This window comes from Haliotis asinina, chromosome 2 (genome assembly GCF_037392515.1).
Source record: "Haliotis asinina isolate JCU_RB_2024 chromosome 2, JCU_Hal_asi_v2, whole genome shotgun sequence".
In the NCBI taxonomy this organism is placed as follows: domain Eukaryota; kingdom Metazoa; phylum Mollusca; class Gastropoda; order Lepetellida; family Haliotidae; genus Haliotis; species Haliotis asinina.
The window spans coordinates 49,432,846-49,454,065 of NC_090281.1; the positions used below are offsets into that span (position 1 = coordinate 49,432,846).

Genomic DNA, 21,220 nt, shown 5'->3' on the forward strand with positions numbered 1-21,220 from the left:
TTTCAGTTGAAGGATGATCTTCTGGCCAGACAGATAAAGTGCGACTGTATTGGAAATAAACAATGTAATCTTCAAGGCCTGTCTGTTGTGGGAAGACTAAAGACTGTAATATATGTCTGTACATTTCACACGTTTCTGATCCAGTGTCATGTCCCAAGCTTTATGAAACATGTCTATCTCAATTACACTCTTCTAAGTGCCTGTTTCCATGTACTCTAAGATACCCACAGTGACAATTTGACATGTAATTGCCATTCTAGATTGAATGTGTGCATACCTACCTTTGTACTTACTTGATACAAACCAACATCAAAGGAATATACAAACATATATACTCAAGTTAATCTCAAATGTAATATTCTTTTTCCCTTTCCTAGGAGTAGAAGTTATGCTGTTAATGTAATAATCAATGGCAATTGTGTTTCTTTTATAAAGCTTTACCATTTCTTGTCTAGGGGATAGCTAAGTTACTGGCATGAAGGTAATACTGTACAAGACTTATCACCTAGTGGAGGGGTGGAGAGATTTGAGGGGGCAGACAAAAAATTGATAACACTGGTGTTGTTGTGGGGCTGCAAGGGGCATGTGTGACCTGTTGGTGTAAGTCACTGTATCTCATTTCGGAGAGTTTGAATCTTCAGCTGATTTATACATAGGTTCTGGGTTTCAACAATGTCCATAAAGTGCTTCACTGAGAGGGACCGCTGGGGTAGCCTTACGGTTTAAGCATCTGCTCGTCACCTGACGACCTGGATTTGTTTCCCTACATGGGCACAATGTGTGATGTCTACCTCAGGTGTTCCCAGTCAAGATATTGCTGAAATATTGCTAAAAGTGACATAAGACTAAATTAACACACTCACTTTAGGGCATTACACCCACATTTAGCAGGCCCTTCAGAACTAACACTTTATTACTGAAATAGCTAATAGCTGAAAGTGGCATTAAAGTCATTCACTTACTCTCTCTAAATCCCCTAGATAAAAGGATTGTGATCCCAGGTATTGTGAATTTATTTATTGTACTTGGTATGTGTTTCCCAACTGCTGAACACCCCCTGTTTGGCCACTCATCAACCAAAGGACACTCATGTAATCATAAACTCAACAGCTGACCCAAAAGTCAGGGACTGCTCACTTACTCAACTTGCCCACCACTTACAACACACACACATGCTCACCCTGTCCCTCAACTGGTCAACCATAAACACACTGCTCACGCACTTGTCTACTACCAATACTCACTCAATATTTTCCAATACCCATTCATGAACTCATTGTTTTTTGTTGTAGGTGATACAGCAGTAAGAGAGGTATTTGAAGAAACAGGTGTTAAAACAGGTAACACAATTATGCATATATAATCTTCTGAGACACGATCCACAAACCTGTGCACTATGCCATTCATAGGCCAATGATGAAGTATAGAGTTCTGATATGTATAGTAATGTTATGATCAGGGCTCTGTTTCACAAAGTTCTCGTTAGTCTATGATCTCATCACTTTTCTTGTAGCATTGAAGCTTCCTATGTTACAGTGTAGGTGTGTAGGCTATGAGGAAAGTTACGATATCTTAGGCATACAAGAGCTTTGTGCAACGGGCTGAGGACCCTGAATAAATTCCTTGAGGAGCAATCCATGCAAGGTACAACCCACTGTCCCAAGAAACAATGAACACCTGGAGAACATGGTGACTCACACTCATAAGTGCCATTTGTCAGTATGGTTGCAGTTGAGAGAAAATGCATCCTGACAGTGATTGTTAGTCATGTGACAGTGAAAATGGTCAATCTTTGCAAAATATTGGTCTTTGTGAATATTAAGTATTTCAATGAGATTTTGTCATGAGACAGGCCATGATCACACAATTACATTTACAAAGTGGTCAAATGTAACATATGTTATATTCAGGATATTCTCAGTAAAGCACAGATCTTAGTACTTTTGTTGCATAGAGTCCCACCTAATCAGCAGCCTACAAATTCAGACATCTAACTTACCCTGCCACCGCCACTGAGGCAGATCATTGTTTTTTTTTGTTTCATGGACTGTTTCTGAGGCCATTATTCCAATACTCTTTAGAAAAGTACTAGCAAGTGTCACTGGATTGATTTACGATAAAACATCTATTCAAGTAGAAGTTAAGCAATCATGCAAATAATGTGGAAAATAACTTTTTTTTTATTATAAAACAAAACTTTTTTTGAAAAGAAAACTTCAATTAGATTTAAAATATTTTGCACAAAAATGTTCCCTAAGATATGGCTGATATAGACAGATAAGAAAGTCTAGTATGATATTTGTTTAGAAATATGTGTTTTGCATATTTGGGAAAGTTCACACCAACAGTTCTAAAGACTTTGTCCCAACAATTACAGATGTCTTTGAAAATGAACAAATGAACTGTTCCTTTGATTTACTGTCAGGTTGATAAGCCTGTCGATCACACATCAGAGGCAGTACTGATTGTGCTGAACATGCTATTTGTTATCTTTAAGTTGTTATGAGAAAACTACTTACACCTGAAGGATATTTACAATAAAATGCTTAGCAGGATAATTTGTTTTGTCACATTGGATGGAGAGTTGGAGAGACATCACCCAAGTGAAGAATCACCAATCAGCACAAACTTAATCATTTAATGAGATAACCTCTGTCACTGACACTGACACCTCTGCTCCATGCCAGTCACTTCAAGAAGCATTGAACCATCATGGGCTCTCTACATGTTGTGTGGGGAAGGAGCTAGACTTGGGCAGCCATGCTTTCCTAATGTCTCATGATGACCCAAATTTAATTACCTTTATGATGTTGACACAATTCATGATGGCATGACCAAATTTCCAGTGGTGATGTTCCAAATAATACTGATTGTGCTGTTGTGACAGTACTGATAGTGCCTGTGTTGTGACATTACTGATGATGACACTTGTTGTGACATTACTGATATTGACACGTATTGTAACATTACTGATGATTACACACATTTTAACTGATGGCACCTGTTCACCTGTTGTGACATTACTGATGATGACACTTGTTGTGAAATCACTGCTGAGGACACCTGTTGTGCTGATGTCAGGTGTTATAACATTACTGATAATGACACCTGTTGTAACATTACCAATAATGACACCTGTTGTGGCATTACCAATAACAACACCTGTTGTGACATTGCTTGTAATGACACTTGTGATATTACTGATGACACTTGTGATATTACTGAAATACTATTGATAATGGTAGCACCTGTCACAGTGATGTCACTGAGTATGTATGTAACATCTACTAGTATATGCACTTACAGTCATGTTCCCATACAGGGAAGTGATATCCCAAAGGCCAAAAATCTCTCGTCCTGTAAACAGCTTTCAAGCAAAAGGAAACGTGTACCGGTACAATTTTGATATATGAATATTTTACCTTTGTGCATGATTAAATGAACTTACTACATCTATCTGTATCCCACCTTCCAATAGAGACTAAAATTATGTGCACTCTGTTACACAGGACTGTATTAGCCATGTGCATGATTGCCAGAACTAAGAATACTTGTCTGTAAATCCACCCATATTTTTCAGTAGAAGGGAAAACTTGTGTGTGTGCGTGTGTGTGCGTGCGTGCGTGCGTGCGTGCGTGTGTATTTTTCTGTCATAAGTCTTTATCAAACCAAGGGTACTGACATATGCACTGTAGTGTATCTTTCACCTTCACGCCACTCAGCCCCATATACAGGGTTTGACATTACGTGTGGTCTATTATGGTCTCCAGATATCACGTGGGTGCGCCGTCAAAACGTGTGCTAGTTTTTCCCCCGAGCATAATATACAACAACTTTCGATAAGAAAAGTCAATATACCAAGGACAAGATCTGTCAGCCTGCAGACTTCACACTTTACTGTTATCGTCAATGCAGGAACTAACCCACCGTACGAAACGTGTGAAAGTTACAGGGGAGACAACTCCCATTTAGGCTGTAATATTCAGCAACTTCAAAGTCGGAGACAGTGCAACGTTCGTCCTTGGGCTCGACCCATTCATATATACACTTCATTCATTCCCTCACTTCAATGTTTATTTTATCTACATAATGTTCTGACCTAGTCGCATTATTAGAGACACAAAGATTCAAACGTGTATTCTTACGCGCTCACAATAAATTTCTTCTATGTCCAAGTTGGAAAGATTTAAGACGTCAAGCCAATGATATCCGGCTAAACTATATCAAGCGCTTATACGTATGTAGAGGTGTATTTAACGAGTCTGGAATATTTTATTTTCACTGTAGGGATTATGAGTCTGCCTAAATCACATTATGTTTGCCATAAAATGTCGGAATTTGTTTGCCAAGCACGTGTCTCCCGAGCTCTTTTCAATGAACAATACTGTAAGCTGTAGTGTACCTATCAACGCATTGCCGCTCCCATACTCGTATTGCGTATAAGCCGACAAGTTGAGCCGATCTGAGGCTGTTTGTATCCGAAGTTCAATATCGGCGATCATGTGATCGACCATTCATACTAACTCAGAGTAATGTATTCTTTATCAAATTCCAAATTCGATCTTTCTAAATAGTTTGTATACATAGTGGGGAAAGGATATAGTTTCATGGTGGATTGTCCAGTCATTCTTTCAGCTTTTGGGTTGGTGAAATACTGAAAATCTAAAAAGTATTTCTTTGGTATTTTCCTGTTGGTTGGAGTATCCTGAATCTGCAAAGACAAATGAATGTTTGTAAATTAATTGTAAATCTGGATTGAGAGCCTTCTTTGTGTTTATGAATGTTTCTCAGATTGAGTTTACGACAGTCACAGGTGTACGGTGTTTCAAGTTCCACGGACAGAATGGATTTAGTGTTCTAAATGTCTTTCAACTGTTGTACAGGAAAAAAAAACTTTCAGTATTTTATAAACAGACTCACAGGTCGGGAGGACAGCTGCCACCAGTAACTGGAGCTTAAAATAGAGGATCCAACTCATCAGATTTTGCATGTGTGACCTTGTGGGGAGATACACACTTGCCTGGGTTTATTTCGTTCAGGTTTGGTGTAAGGTCGGGGTTCGAAACTCCGACCGCGATACTGGATTGTGGCCGACCCTCACCCTTCTCGTAGTGTACCAGCTTTGTGACCCTGAACTTTTTTTCGAGACCATCGCAGACATTCGTAGCATAATCCAGCTGATCATCACAAACAAGCAGTTATGTGCAGTTGGGACACGTCACAAACAAGTAGTGATGTGGGACATGTGTCGGGGTTCTCGGGTCAAATATACTGACATCATTTCCTAGCTTACCCTGTGACTGTCACCAATGTGCTTGTGAAGAGCATCCTTCAATTTTACAGTAGTGTGACTTTTACGCCGACCGTTTTGAAAACCTGTCTCAGAAATGCCTCTGAATATCTGCATCAACAAAATAACATGTGATTAGCGAGCCGATCCTCAAAGCGTTCGTGACGTTACGACCTGTCGCAACTCCATAGTTTATCATAAACGTATGAATGTCGTAGCCCTACGAACGCTTGTGGATCACTACCTCGAAGTTTAAGTTACGGTTTGATCAGTGCAGGACGTTTTCGTAGAGCAATGCGTTTTCATCGCAACCATATTCTTAAGTCGTTATATGGATATCATTGGACCAAGTCAACTGGTCACATGGACCCAAAGCATACCAGACGGGCGGGTGGTGATTGGGCTTGTGGTTATTGTGTTCGCGAAGATGCGGATTGAAATTAATTATGTTCAACCTGGTGGATACCCACATTTCTCTTAACCTGAGCTTTGATAGAGATGTGGACATCGTTTGTACATATGATTACAACAAACAGATCTATTATGTATTGTTGCTTGGACTCGAAACATATTTGAAAGATATACTTGACAAGAAACATCTCAGCGCCTTGACACGACTTTGTCTGAATTTCTACATGCAAAGTCTAAAATATTGGCGGAAGGTTGCCTATTGCTGACTTCACTGAACTTGAAATGAGCTCAGTGCCCAAGATGCGTTTAGTTCCCTACTAATGCTTACTGAATATCGAATTCTGAGCAATGAGGCATGTCATTTAGACATCATACACTGACGAGACCTTTTATATCTGAGCGTCAGGCAGGGTAAGGACAAGGACCATTATCGATTAGGATAGTATCTTGGTATGACGCAGCCGTGGGTCGAACCCCCGATACTCAACTGTCCGGGAAAGCATTCTAGCCACAAATCACTGCGGCGGGCTAAATCCATGCGTAGACTTTGACACCATGGATACATGGCTGTGGAGCGTTACCCGCAGGTCGGAGTTCAAACGCACCTCAAAATCATTTTATTTTCGACTTTGAATCCCTGCATATGCTTTAAGCAGGGATATTGCTCGAGGCAGCGTACGTTCATGCTGACGTGATGTATTTGATGTACAAGTTCGATTCCCCATATGGGTAAAGCCATTTCAGGTGCCCATGCCATAGCATTGCTGAGATACTGCTGAAAACAGCTAAAACTATACTCACTGCCTAGACTCTAGTTTAATGATTTCATGTCACGTCAGTAACCGTGCACTAATCATCTGATGATAATCTTACTGGATAATCAGTTCTGTATCATTATATTAGTAGAAATACATTTTGTTATTTTGAAAGAGGGAATGCGCTGTTTCGAACAAGGGCATTTAGTGTTCTGACGTCGATGACTGAAGGCCGCTAGGTACGCTGGTCTCCCGAAGTAGATGACCACGTAACAAAAGATGCGTTGCGGTCGGTCCACAACCTATGGTATAGATTCTACACGTCGATGACATGTACGTTTGTCGGACTGTCAATCACTCCACAAGTAGGTCGAGGTCACAATGGCAGGTGCGCAGTTATGCAAATGTCATGTCATATGTACCAAAGAGGGGTACTTAGTCATGTCACAGTACACAGGTTAACGTGACATTTAAATCTCTTGTCCTGATTAAGGACCGGCTCTAATGTTAAAAGCTAGGATGTGAAATACAAAATGTGGCTTTTTATAGCCCTAGTTTTGAGTTAACTGTCTCTAAAGTTTGAGTCTACTTTATGACAGATCAAACATAGTCTATGATGAATGCGATATGCCTAGTTTTATTTCCGACATGTATTTTTGAACGATTTGTCATGTAAAAGTATGATGATGTCCCCGAGCAAGCAAATCTTACAGCGCAGTAATCCAGACTCAAACGATGTAAGTACACTGTTTATTGTGGCATCACAAAACAATATTAAAATCAACAAATACTTTATTAGCCCAGACGGTTTGTTTCTCACAGACTTGCACATGCAAGGTAAACGGAGTGTTGATACACGGCTACGACAACATAAAAAGTTCAAAGCACAAAAAGCAGTGTTTGTTGTTGGTAACAGTTCCTTCTCTCGCAAACGCAAGGAAAGACGGGAAACAGAACCACGACCCAACGTAAAGTCTCCTCAGAGATTACCAGCTACAATGCTTGATCAATCCGTTTTGCCAAGGTCAGAGAAAAAAACTTGTATTTTTCTTTCAAAACACTGTTGACTTTGAAAATCAACTACAATGAAGTCTTAAACACCTGCCTAAAAGCGCCCCCTTTGATGTGTAATCAATGTGTTTGTGACAAGGTGTGCCCACCTGGAAGCTGCCCGCTCAGTGTTGCTAGAAAGGGTCCCTCCCTGCTTTGTTAAAGTAGCCCAACAGCGTAATCTAGCAAACCGTTTGCTTAATACAGCCAAATTAGCCCAATCCTTCTGTAAATTTGTTTCATTTGAGCGTCATGGGTTGATCCTGTTCTTGCGGTCTGAGGCTGCCCAGTCGTCTTCCCATTGAGCACATGTGCTTCATTTGCTATCAAATATTGCAACATTTACTCTCCGTCTCTTTCATCTTTATGATCATGGAGGCAGTGTAAATTAGCCTTAACGATCTCGAGGAGTCTGTCCGGTAATTCTACACCGTCTGAGCCGGAAAGATTGTTATAGAAAATATGATTATAAAATGTATCAGGCCCTTTTAAAAAAGTGCACAGTTCAAGTCAACATGAAGGGACGTTGACTTTAGCAGATCAGTTTGACAATTCAAAGGTTGTGTACTCTCGGTTTCTGTCGAGTTACAGATGTACATTGACCATAGTACATACAACCTTGCAGCACATATTCATTACTTAGTAGCACGTGCATTTGAGAATTATGAAATATCTCACTGAGATTGATGAAATTGAAGTTAATAGCGAAATAATGACAACCGTCTGTGTCATTAGTATTTATCTGCGACCATCCACACAGTTTCACGGCATTTTTATGCCAATTTTGGTATTTGTCGATGTGTCATATTTTCAGGATACATTTAATTTATGAGAGATATATTTTATAATTCTTACATCTGTTATTTCACTTAACAGTATCCCGTGAAGAACATGCGGGTTAGAACTAATATTCAGTAAACCATGCGTGGTGTAAGAGGCGACTAACAGGATCAGGTGGCCAGGTTCGCTGACCTGATTGACACGTCATCGTATCCCTGTTGCAAAGATCGATACTCATGCTCTTGATCAGTGGATCGTCTGATCCAGACCCGATTATTACAGACCGCCATACAGCTGAAATATTAAAATGAAAAATAAAACTCACCCACACATTCACGTAACAGTACTGTACAAGTCAGACCACGCTTCTGATATTTATTTGAACAGACAGCATACACACGCATGCACGCACGCACGCGCACTTTTCAGGTGTGCAGATACACGCGTGATATGCTCCAATCCGGCAATTTACCTTGCAGTATTTAGGTGTAGGTGTGTGACTGAATAATGCAGGTATGTGGTTGAATGTCATTATAATCCATGGGAGGCAGCGACCTAATAGTTGTACCTACCTTTCGTTCATAAAAGAAGTCAAACAGTCCTGAGGCTTAATGGGCCAGGATATTATGCTGTAGGCAAGTCTGATACCCAATACCCGTGAGGCTGAAATTTGGCATACAGTGTTCACTCCTGAGCTATAATTAATTGTTATGCTGTGCTATCTTTTTATAATGATCACATCGGTCGTCATATCTTAAGTCACAGTTGGAACTATTTATTGATCCTTTATTTCGTCTGAATAGTCGCTACTTTAGATCTTGTGTCACGGCACACATTAACACAGCTAGGAGCAATATGAGTTTCTGTTTACAACACCCCTTGCCAAGGGTCAGAAACTGAAATGCAAAACAACATGAATTCTCCGTGTCTAGTCATTGAGAATGCATTGTTAAATACTTGCACACCCCAACAGGAAACAGTATTTGCATTATTAAACCATTTTGACAAAAACACATTCATCAGGCACATATTTCGAATGGGCATACGTTGACGGTTCTTTGATTAGAAGCCACGGAATCATAACTCCATTCAGGTGAGTTGCTATTTCTCAATGAATCAGCGCACTGATCTACAGGGCATGTATTTATCTAATTTACCTTTCATAATAGGCATATTTAGTATTGTTAACATTATATTTTTTATCGGTGTTCGTTCTGTTAAAGAAAATTCCTATGTAAGTTATTCTGTGTGTGGGCAGGACTGGGCATGGGGATCAAGTTTTGGACGCCATGCTTTCCTAAGTCATCATCTTTCCCGGAAAATGCCATTGTCCGTCCCTTAGGAATGATTGTATTGACACGAACTTGATGGAGAGGTGCGTCTCATTTACGACTTACCTGAAAGGTATAAGAACACAATCACATGTGCGGTATCATTATAACGCAGGAAATGTAATATGTTTTCCATTTGAACTCAGTTATGGCACCTTTAGTACCCAATAAAGAATTAAGACGTACATTGAGGATGTCTTGTACGCTACTTCCCTGCTGAGGGCTGATATAACCGCCTAAGTCAATACATTAAACGCGTGGTAAAGATTCCGCACTTATACATCGGCAGGTAACGGGTGTGGAACTGTTTCTGTGATATATGGAGGTCAAAAAGATATGTGGCCATGTTGTGTCACGTATATTGTCACGGTGTACACCAATGGTCGTCTTGTCCAATTCAGCTCAGTCGAATTTGTAAAGCGACTTGACAGGAATATTATTTACTGTATAGTTGAAGATCCGGCGAGGTGTAGACAAAGAAAGTCTATCTCCTGTGGTAGGTAAAATCTGGCTTTGTCAGCAAACAGCTGATCTGTCCACGTGTCAAGCAGACTATAAAATCCCTTGAATTGCTTGGTAGTCCTTAAGTGTTGTATGCTAACGTTAACAAGTCCGTAGATCATGATATAGATGCGTCTTTGTTCGACGTGATTGTTGACTGGTAGACATGGGCAGTGCGCCAGATCGGTTAACAAATGCCGATTGAATCAGCGGTATAATTTCCTAAAAAGATGTGGAAAAATACCTGCCAAAAATACCCGAGACTCGATACTTCTTCAGATGTTTCACGTTTACCAAAATTGAGATTAACATTTTTAATAAATGTTATGCCACGGACGCCATCAAGCATGGCTTTCACATTTATGTTGAACATTTTATAACGGATGATATATTTCAAAGCAATAACTTTGTTATGTATGTTTTTCTTTTTGCATAAGATGATTATATGTTTCAAGGTTGGAGTAATAGATAACAGGCGCCAGTTATGTCATATTTGGCATTTCTTTCGAAACGCATGATACTGAATGTCGGAATTCGGCGAAGTGCTCATAAAATTTTGTCACTGTTGTCGAAAACTTTGTGTTCAGCTAGTGTATGTGATTACTCAAAACTGACAGGACCAGTCAAATTAAAATATATAAGTCTGAGACGAATACTGGTGATGATAACTTTTATTTCATAAAATCTGGTTAACATTACAACATTAACAGGCTTAAAAACCTCTTTCTGAAGATTTATCGACCCGAAAACGTCAACGACATACACATCAACGTTGAACGCTTAATCCGGGGTGTATATCTTTTCAGACGACTTGCACTGAGAGAGGAACAAACTTACCGTAGGCGTCGTTACTTTGGTGAAATATGACGTTGCATGGGTGATGTTTCAAGCGACAGTGACGTGGTTTGTTCATATTAATTTGGTTAAAATATTGATATTAATTAGAAATATCACAGCCCCCCTCACAATGTAATGTTTGCATAGTTGTGCTGTCATGGAAATGCAACTTGGTATGCGTGGTGGTCTGTATGAAAAACTATGATTATTTTTGTTCGTTTGTCTAAAACTTCACTCTGCAATATTCCAGCTACAGACCCGTGCCTGTTATATTCGGATATTTGACGTAATTTCCATATACTTACATTTTATTTCAGTGTAGCATAAACAATTTTCTTGAACTGAGTTTAGGATGTGGCTTTGTAAAATTTGACCGGGAAATATGAAATCATACCTGCCTTGCACACATAATTTCTTTTTGTTTGTTTTTCAATCTCAAGAACACATAATGTACTAGATGTACGTAGCAAACTTTGATTCTGACATGATGTTCAGTTTCATCTAAACGTGCCTCTGTTAGAATAAATGAGTGGCGAGGTAGCCATCAATCACCCTGTGTATGCCAACAAAGAAGCTGAACTTATGAAATAAGAACGTCCAGACAGCACATACCTGTCCAAGATTCCCGGAGGGCAACTGTTCTAAGGGTCGCTGAACTGTGCAAGGTCCAGTATGCGCAAAGCGAGCTCAAAGTGTCGCCTGTTGTAAGGATGAGCTGACTTCGTTTTGTGCATGCGACCCCTGGATTCCCTCGATCGGTACAGCTGTCTGTCCGCAGCGGACACCCTTGATGGCCTAATCAGTAGTCAATGGTGGTGGCACGTGATCTTTGGTGTAAGCCTCTACATAGGTGGCGTTTAAGCAGGTCGTGGTGTCGCCCTTAGTTTGTGGCCTTCCTCGATTCGTTCGTTCGTTCGTTCGTTCGTTCGTTCATTTATTTATGTGCCGTCATTTAAAGGCGACTCACAGCCAGCTAGGGTTGTATAATCCCCAGGGAGATGATAAAGGAAATCGAGTACATACTGGTTCAGTGACGTTGTAATGGTAAGGTGAGTGAGTGAGTTTGTTGTGCGCCGCTTTTAACAATATTCCAGCAACATCACGGCGGGGACATCAGAAGTGGGCTTGAAACATTGTGGCAAACCGAACCCGTCTCACCCGAGCCAACGCTTTAACCACTAGGCTACCCTATCGCCCTGTATTGGTATGGTGGTGACCCGTGAAGGTCCCGGGGTAGAATAGGCCTTCAGCAACCCATGCGTGCCATAAAAGGTGACTATGCTTGTCGTAAGAGGCGACTAACGGGATCGGGTGGTCAGCCTCGCTGACTTGGTTGACACATGTCATCGGTTCCCAATTGCGCAGATCGATGCTCATGTTGTTGGTCACTGGATTGTCTGGTCCAGACTCGATTATTTACAGACCGCCGCCATATAGCTGGAATATTGCTGAGTGCGGCGTAAAACTAAACTCACTCACTCACTCACTGGTATGGTGTTATTAGTACATTTGAGGAGATTGGAAGAAGTGCACGTTATACGCTTAGTGAAATCACTTATAATCTGCTTGCTCATCGCATTGCATAGGCACAACAAAAACACATTCAAAACGCGCGCGCACGTACACACATTTACATATTACAAGCTCACAACAGATAGCTGATGGCCATTCACCAAGGCAACTGTGTGTATTGTTGAATGATAATTTCCTGAAGATCGTTCAGTCATTGGTCTACTAACTGGTCCTCACTGCCAGCTTGTCCGGCGAGTTAGCCTAGTGGGTAAAGCGTTACCATGTCACGTCCAACACTCGCCTTCGATTCTCTACATGGGTACAATGTGTGATGCCCATTTCTTGTCTCGCCGCCGTGGTATTGCTGGAATATTGCTAAAAGCACCGTAAAACCATACTCACACACTGATGTAACGAGCAGTTTGTATGGAATTTGTATTTCATATTGACCGCGTTTATCGTTGTTCATGTTATCAAACTCTTACGTACGCTCTATATCCATAAATCGCTCACACGCAGTGATATGACTTCAATACAGTATAGAGCGTCCAAAGCCCAACTCACAAGGACAAACTCACACTCCCTAACCTTTAGAATGAATGCTCTGTGACAAGGTAAGATATCACGTCCCCAAATCTGAATTAAAGGGCGTATGTCCTCTGTGATATATTGCAAATGGTGTATGGCTGCTTTCCCATAGAATGCTATCAATCTCGAACTTTCGTCTACCACCCATCAAGTCACAGACAGTCAACCAGCGGAAATTGCTGTATCATCGTACACGATGGTATCAATGGGGTCGACCTGTCATTCAACATTTTCCCGTCTTCAAAAAACACTGATATGTCACATGTCAATCAGATGTTTTGATTGACACAAACTGTGAGTGTATGTTGCGCTTGTTTTTCATTGTGTCGTTAGCACTTTGTACTTTCACAGTTCGGTTGCTTGCCCAGTACAGTCGTAAGCACGGATAATTTCCTCTTTTGGTGACCTAGACGTTATCTACCGGCCCGAGCACCTGGTCTACTTAGCTCATTTATTTAGACTCAAGGGGCGACTGACTGGGTAAAGCGTTCGCTCGTCACGCCAAAATCCGGGTTCGATTCTCTGAGCCCCATTTGTGTGTCCCCTGCCGTGTTATTGATGGAATATAATTAAACTCACTCGCAAATTATCTCATACAGTCTAGTTCAAACCCACCATTTGACCCTTCCAGATAACGATTATGTAGGCGCTAACGACCAAGCATATCACGTCAGAACCAAGCAGTCCATACGGACAAGAAGAACTTGAAATTAACATCATTACGATCATTTGAGAAACTAGACATCAGCTATTACATGGTTTAAGTCAGAGAAATCCGTTGAATCTGTTAAAGTAGAATCAACAGATTATCATCATTTCGCTAGTACGGATTAGGCACAGAAAGGTTTAAGATAGCTTGTGTCTTCATGGGAACGTTTTGTAGGTATTCCTGGAGAGTAGGTACATGCATTACATGCACGTGTGTGTGTATGAGAAACGTATGGTCACAATGGCTATTGAACACACGGAGCGACCATCTTGGGGTTATTGCCTGCAATCATGTTCGCTGGAAATGTCGGCCCTATAAATAACTGTTCTATTCCCCTTCCACAGAAAATTAACACATGTTCTGAAATCGGGTTATGACCAGACTACCTCAGTATTTTCTTATCCCAAGCAAAATCACTATGGCTTGTAGATGATCGGAGTAGGGACCGGCAAACCACTTGCTGGTGCATTATCCAACCTTCCAAGCCCTCGTGGAACGACGACCCTGTGAGCCGTTACGTTACGTCAGTTACGTTTACGTGTATTCTATTGCGCCGCATTCAGCAATGTCTGTATATGACAGCTGTCTGTAAATAGTTGAATCTGGAGCAGAAAATCCAGTGATTTATATCATCAACATCGACCTGCGCAATTGGGATAATCGTGTACCGCCAGTCGGACCGTAAGACGGGAACAATATGTTTGATGTCCTTGATGGTGATCATGGTTGAGCACTCCTTTGAGACACGTGCGAAGCAGTTGAAACCGGAATGTTACAGATTCCAGATTAAATCCAATACACAGATAGCTTATTTTTTTCCAACCTTTGGCCTTTTTTCATCAATCTTTTCGATTGGTTTCAATATTATCTCGCAGGACTCTTGGTGTTAACGTGTAATTACTTTGTTGGTTAGATAAAGATCTATACCCCCTGGCACGTGATCAGGTTTGTGGATGCATTGTGGGAAATACACTTAATAGGATCAACCACAACCACGGTGTATAGTAACACAAACATTTGGTTCAGATACGTTCAGTGATAATTACTCTACTTATTTTGCTATTCCATGCTCTCTGAGCAGCCGCTCCCACCCACCAAGAACACGTTAGGCAGGAGTCTACACATCAGCAGTATCGGAGCGCCTCATCCCCACGAGTTGAAGGCTGGATGCACGGTGCACCGCCTGCCTTTATGATGCAATCGCGTGTGTTTCTTCATGTCTGGCCCCGTCGCGATCGTGACGTTGTTTCTACCTGACCCCCGACTTCAGCAACACGCCAAAACAAAACCTAGAAAAGGATACTACTGTAGAAAAATAAAACCCTTCACCTCCTCCTCAAGATCGTACATGTGTATAAACATGGGAAGGAGAAGTGTCGATTCTTCCATCATTGTATTTCCAACTTCGTTGTCGCGTGCGGGACTCGCTCCCGGAGTTGTCACGTAAGCGTGCTGTCGTGTGCGTTCAGCGTTGAATACGTGCAGTTAGGGCACATATCTTTATGTACAAATGGACGGTTTTTTTTCAATACCATATTTTTTACTTTAGTCATCTGAGTGTCTATGCCAGAGCTGCGTAGGTGTCAGTAAGAAACTTTAAAACAATTCGTGGTTACTGTGAAATATCTTCTCTAAAGAGACAGCTTTGACATCGCAAAGGGTTCAAGCGCAGATGTGGCGGTAGCCTAGTGGTGAATGCGTTCGCTCGTCAACAGTCGGGTTCGATTCTCCACGTGTGTGCATTGTGCAATTCCCGACATGGGTGCAGTGTGTTAAGGTATTCCTGGTGTTCCCCGCCGTGATATTGCTTGAATATTGCTTAAAGCGGCGTAAAACTCAACTCACTTACTCATTTCTTAGGTTAATACAGGATATGGTTCCCTTTGTATACAGGACCCGTTAAGGTCCGGGGAAGAACAGATCTTCAGCAACCCATGCTTGCCATAAAACGCGACTATGCATGTCTGGATCTGGTGGTCAGGCTCGCTGACCTGGTTGAGTAGTGGAGTGTAACGAAAAGTACTGAGACTAAGTTTACTTAGACTGTTCAATGACTGACGCAATGGTCATGATGGAAATTGACATTAGATGACATCAACGTTAAGACAATGAACCTGACCACCCGATCTCATACCACAAGCACAGCTCGCTGAAAACTCTGATCCGGAACTTTACGGGATGTTTACTAGTATTTTAGGTGACACGTACACTGGTTTAGACGAGAGTTCTTGGCCTAGATACAGTGATTCAGTGTTAATAATCCACTTATTCCCCCCCAGCAGGGAATATAGTATTAGGCTCATCCGCCTGTACATCCGTCTGTCAGCACGTACGAACTGGAATATTTTAAGAACCGTTGACCAAATTCTTATCATATTTGTCACCTATTTTCATCGCATTATGAGAAAGGTCACTGTTAGGTTCGGCGACCTTGACCTTTATTTCAAGGTCACACAGGCCCTCTAACATTTTACCCTTGTCAGCGACGTATCTCAAGAACCATTGGTTTTCTTCATATTCAACACCAGGCTTCATCAAAGGAAGGAACAGGGCACAGTTGATTTTGGTAACCTTTATCTGTTATTCAAGGTCACAGCGACACATTGAATATTTCAGTTTGTTAACTTACATGTTCGCCTTGTCAGCAAGACATTTCACAAACGATTCGCTGTATTTTCTTCACACTTGACACAAAGCATCATCTTGGTAACGTACAGGTTGACTGATCATGCTTTTGTTGACGTTATCGTAAAGTACAACCTTCACTTTCATTACCTGTTAAGTTTGATTTGATAATTTGCGGTGGGGGATTATGTCGCCTTAGTGGCAGTGCTAGTTACATCTACAATCAGATTGACTTTCAGTATTCTGAACTATTTCCAATACTATGCGAAAGTTACATGTTTCTCTATTTGACTGGCGTATATCATATTTACCACCGCAGTCTAATCGTAAAAAGTGCAAGTGAATATGATGCTAAGAAAAGACTATAACGAGGCTGTCACTTTATTGTAATATCTTTAACAATTTCGATAGCGATTTTACTGACATGATACTGAAAGGCAAGTATGCAAAGAATACATGACCTTTAGTGACTGACAAATTGATTTATCTGATAACACGGACAACATCACCCGAACACATTCACCCTCAGAAACATCATGCAACGTGTGTGGCATGAATGTGCTCCACTCTTCACACATGCACCCTGACAGGTGTAAACCTACTTGTCGTCATTCCTCTGGCACAACGAGCGGGTCCTGACTTCAGTGTTTGGGATGACAATGCCCGTCCATGGATGATATGACCGAGAAATGGATGTTAACGGTGTTGTTTAGATCAACAGCATCACGCATATGGCCTAACCTGCAAATCACTTGATCTTAATCCCACTGGAAATGCCTGGGACATTACTAGAAGTTGTGAATACGGTCTCCATGTTCACACCGAGACTCTGGATAGCCTTGAGCAAGCGTCAAAGAGAGAACGACAGAGCATTCCACAACAACGTTACAGGCTCATTTGGTCAATGCAAAGACGCGTAGAAGCTTGCCATGATTGTTACACGCGTTGCCGAACAGTGTTTCACTGTCCCTATCTGACTTGAACCTTAATGTTAACATTTTGCTCCATCAGTGCAGCATATTTTGCACGACTGTTTCGCGAGAACATGTTTTTGATGATTTGTAAGTCTCTAATTGCCCCATACCATTTCATTTCATGCTGTTAATCGTTTGTACATATGTTTCACCTTTTTGTTGCAACATTGCATTATTTGCAATTTCAGTAATTGAAAATGCAATGAGACCACATACATATGTTGCTTAACTTTTTGTGAGGAGTATAAATAACAGTATCTAACATTAGTGTCAGTCAGAAGAGAAAAAGTCTTTGCGCTCATAAATTTAACTGAGACTGCAGCCATCAGGGATAAATGACTTTGTAGTCATTATCCCTTTTTCAGCATACACAACCTCTGTGAGGTCATTCGATTGTTGTCTGTTTGTTGTTGACGGCGTTTGCTCCGTTCAGCAATATTATAGCTATATGGCCACTGCCCGTAGATAATCGACCTGACAATACAGTGGTCGACATTATGAACGTCGATCTGCGCAACAGAGATACGACATCTGCCAACCACAAGTTTAAGAAATAAAGTTTTGTACCCATGTATATATACATTCTGTGTTCTTAAAAATTATATAGTTTGGAACATTCCCACTCCTCAAAAATCAGGAAATGAGGGTTAGCTCTTGTACCTTAGTTACCAACGATTTGAAATAAGGTTTTGTTGGGAAAACGATGTTTTTAAGGAACTATGTGTCATCTGTCATATTTTGATTCATGCACATCAGTGATGGCTTAATCCCTGGAGATCAGTGGTGGTTACGACCGACAGTATTTAAATCAAACACCCAGAGGGCTTGTCTTCAGATCATATGAAATTCATCAAGAATCCCTTTAATCAAATTAAGTAGTTGTGTATATCCAATGGTGTCATATCACGTCGAACAATTTCAACATCTTGGCATCGACTCCTTGTGAACACCTGGTGTCATTGCTGTTTGAAAGTGATTGAAGGGATATAGTCGGAACCGTACAACCATACTCTCTTAGCAGAGAAGATTTATGTTGTGGAAAAAAGATACTAGAATTTGTAAACTTGCAGTTTGCTAAATAAGTGTAATCCCAAATGTGACATGTTGTATTTGACCTTTTTAACAAGGCATTATGTATTCATGACTTCGGCCCCATGGAGCTGGACAGTTGACACATGTCTTAGTGTTCATAAAGTACATTGACTACCAGTTGAAGGTGCAGTGGTTGAAAGGGTAAGATGGCGATTAGATCCCCCACTCCAAGAGGATCGGTTCGAATCCCGGATAGGACTCAACCCTCAAACGTAATAGCACTATTCTACTGACAAAGTGTAATCCCTATAGGACATATCTAACAAAGCTTTTGGTTCTGTCTACTTCGACCTCATAGCGGTAGCCACATGTAAGCGCAAAATGAAAATAGCCAGCGGTGGTATAGCTGTGAAGTGAATGCACTCCAGTGACTGTCGCCAGTGTGGTTTATATGTGTATTGCTGACGTCATGCTGTTTGAATAATCTCATTTTTCAACATGTGCGGAATCCTGCGGTATATTTGATATGCTCCCTACGTATTGTTTTGACGTGATTTGCTCAGCTTCAAGCCATTAGTTCATTAACAAAATATAATGACGTCAAAACATACTTTTATGCCACCGTTGTCAATCAAATAATCGTGAAATATGACCCTGTGAAATTTCATACACATCTAATCAGGACCACATGTTCCTGTTTGAAATCATTCATTGGTTTGTGAACGTTTGATTTGTCCGAAGGCTATATACTACTGGGCATTGTCAGAATAGATTCTTTTACAGGGCATCGCGCCTGGCGGTGTGACAGCCCAGTCACGTGACTTACAATGATTGATACCCGGTTGCACAAGACTGCCGGCGGTTGCCTGTTGGGACTCATCTGTCACAATTATTGCCACTAAATATTGTCATGTATAGTTCCTTTTTAATGGCATCGAGTATAGACATGTGCCATCGTCGCCAGCATTGAGGTACACGCCCAAATATATGACTGCTGGTAGGTCATCAGTCGGAGTCGACAGCAGTGGGAGATCGAACAGTGTTCGCGATAGACCGACGTTCAATGTGTGAGGCTGCTTCTGGAGTAGCAACACCAATAAATAGCAGTGCAGTTCATTGTTCAGTGCAGGACAACAAACAATCAACAAACAAAATCAAGTGGGAAGATTCAACACTCTTTTAAGTGCTCTACCCAACTTCAATTTAGATTCATGTCCTTAGAGCAAGTACATGTGATTAGACGGAAGTAGATGTAGGATGTTATATATACCGCAGCCAGGAGCTGACCAGGTCCAGACAGAGGGTGATAGCATGAGCAGGTTTCACGTTGCTGGTAAACCATGACACATTGCAATCAGATTACACATTGTCACAAGTCGATTCCTATTTTAACAACTTGGATCTTACAAAAATGACTTTCATGAAAAATATTTATGTTACACTAAATTAACATGTAAGTCTATAGAAATTACGTCAGGTGTCCGAATATAAATGGCACGGGTCTGTACAACGATCGTATCGCTGCGATAGCTATGTGAAACGGGGCCCGGTGGTCAGGATCGGTGACATGGTTTATGATATGCCATCGTCACCCAATAACGTTTTCCTCGTTGCTCATGATGTCGAACACATGTTCTGTTATTTACATACGATCGTAGTATAATATTGACGAGTACTTTTTCAAACACCATATAAAGAATCAGATTTATCATATTTTGGGTAACAAACACCAAAATAGGACAACAGTCCTTGTAAAACCTTAACTGCCACACACACCTTTATCACGTAGGACGAAGTGATATGCGTGACGACTGAGACCTTTATTTGTAGCTCAAATATGTTTTCGCCTCAACTACAAAAGCGAGATAGATGTTTTGATGTTAAGGAGCATGATGTTTTCAAACTGTGGTCACAGGTGTCTGTCTGCCATCTAATTACAGCTTCTGCTTCCATAGATAGACTGTCCTTGTCGCGACAACACAGTGGTACTTCCGGTTTGCCGGTTGTCACGTTATGCCTGTGTATCCCCGCCCATGCTTATGGGACCAAAAAAGGCCACTCAAGGAATGGTTCCACATGCGATCTAGACGATTGTCAACAACTTTTGGCCGTTTACGACAAATACCGGTGCCTCATTCCGCCTACACTTACCAATTCAACTTTTCAATACAACCGTTTCGTAATCGCCGGGTTATTGTCGTTGACCAGGGGTCGAATTTCTTGCTTTCCGTTTTTAGTGATTCACCGAAAAATGATGACAAAGTTAGCACGTATGGTGCGTGCTCGGCTTCGAGAGATGTTTTGATTTAACGGGGCAAGCATCTTGAAAAGATAAAGTGGTGATATTTCCACCAGGCAAGCACCACTCACTGTCGCCACTGGGCCCTAATTAACATCCCAGATGCCCAGCACACACGCCATGTTTCTATGTAACAAATACACACTTTTGTTGCAATGTTGTGCTTTCACACGTGTGAGTTGCATCGCAGTAGAAACAATGTGTTTTCAAGACGATCATTAACGTGAGGCATGTACTCTCAGCTCGTATTGTTGGAAAAGTAGAGCCCACACCCAGTTGTGACTTAGACTGGGTTTATAATAGAGGGACGGGCTTGACAGTTGTTTCTTGCCAAGTGAGCACTGTTTCCGGTCGGACATCACGAAATATCCATTTCAAAATGACAGTCCGTTCCGCCCTACTCGGATTCCAGTCCAGTCTGCCCATAGGTGTATGTCTGTTCCACCTACACCTCACTCACCCCCCCACCCCCCACCCCCCCTGTGCACGTGTTTTCCCCCAAGGTCTATTCTTAGAAGCTTTTGAA

At 41.3% G+C, this 21,220-nt stretch overlaps 1 protein-coding gene across 2 annotated transcripts in view; it reads left to right on the forward strand.

Moving 5' to 3' along the window:
• Window positions 1-21,220, forward strand: part of LOC137272618 (nucleoside diphosphate-linked moiety X motif 6-like) — a 42,654-nt gene that overhangs the window by 12,717 nt on the left and 8,717 nt on the right. For both annotated transcript variants that reach the window (XM_067805011.1, XM_067805012.1), the window contains exon 6: window positions 1,293-1,340. In XM_067805011.1, the coding sequence (XP_067661112.1) occupies window positions 1,293-1,340 (48 nt within the window). The remainder of the gene's footprint in view (window positions 1-1,292; window positions 1,341-21,220) is intronic.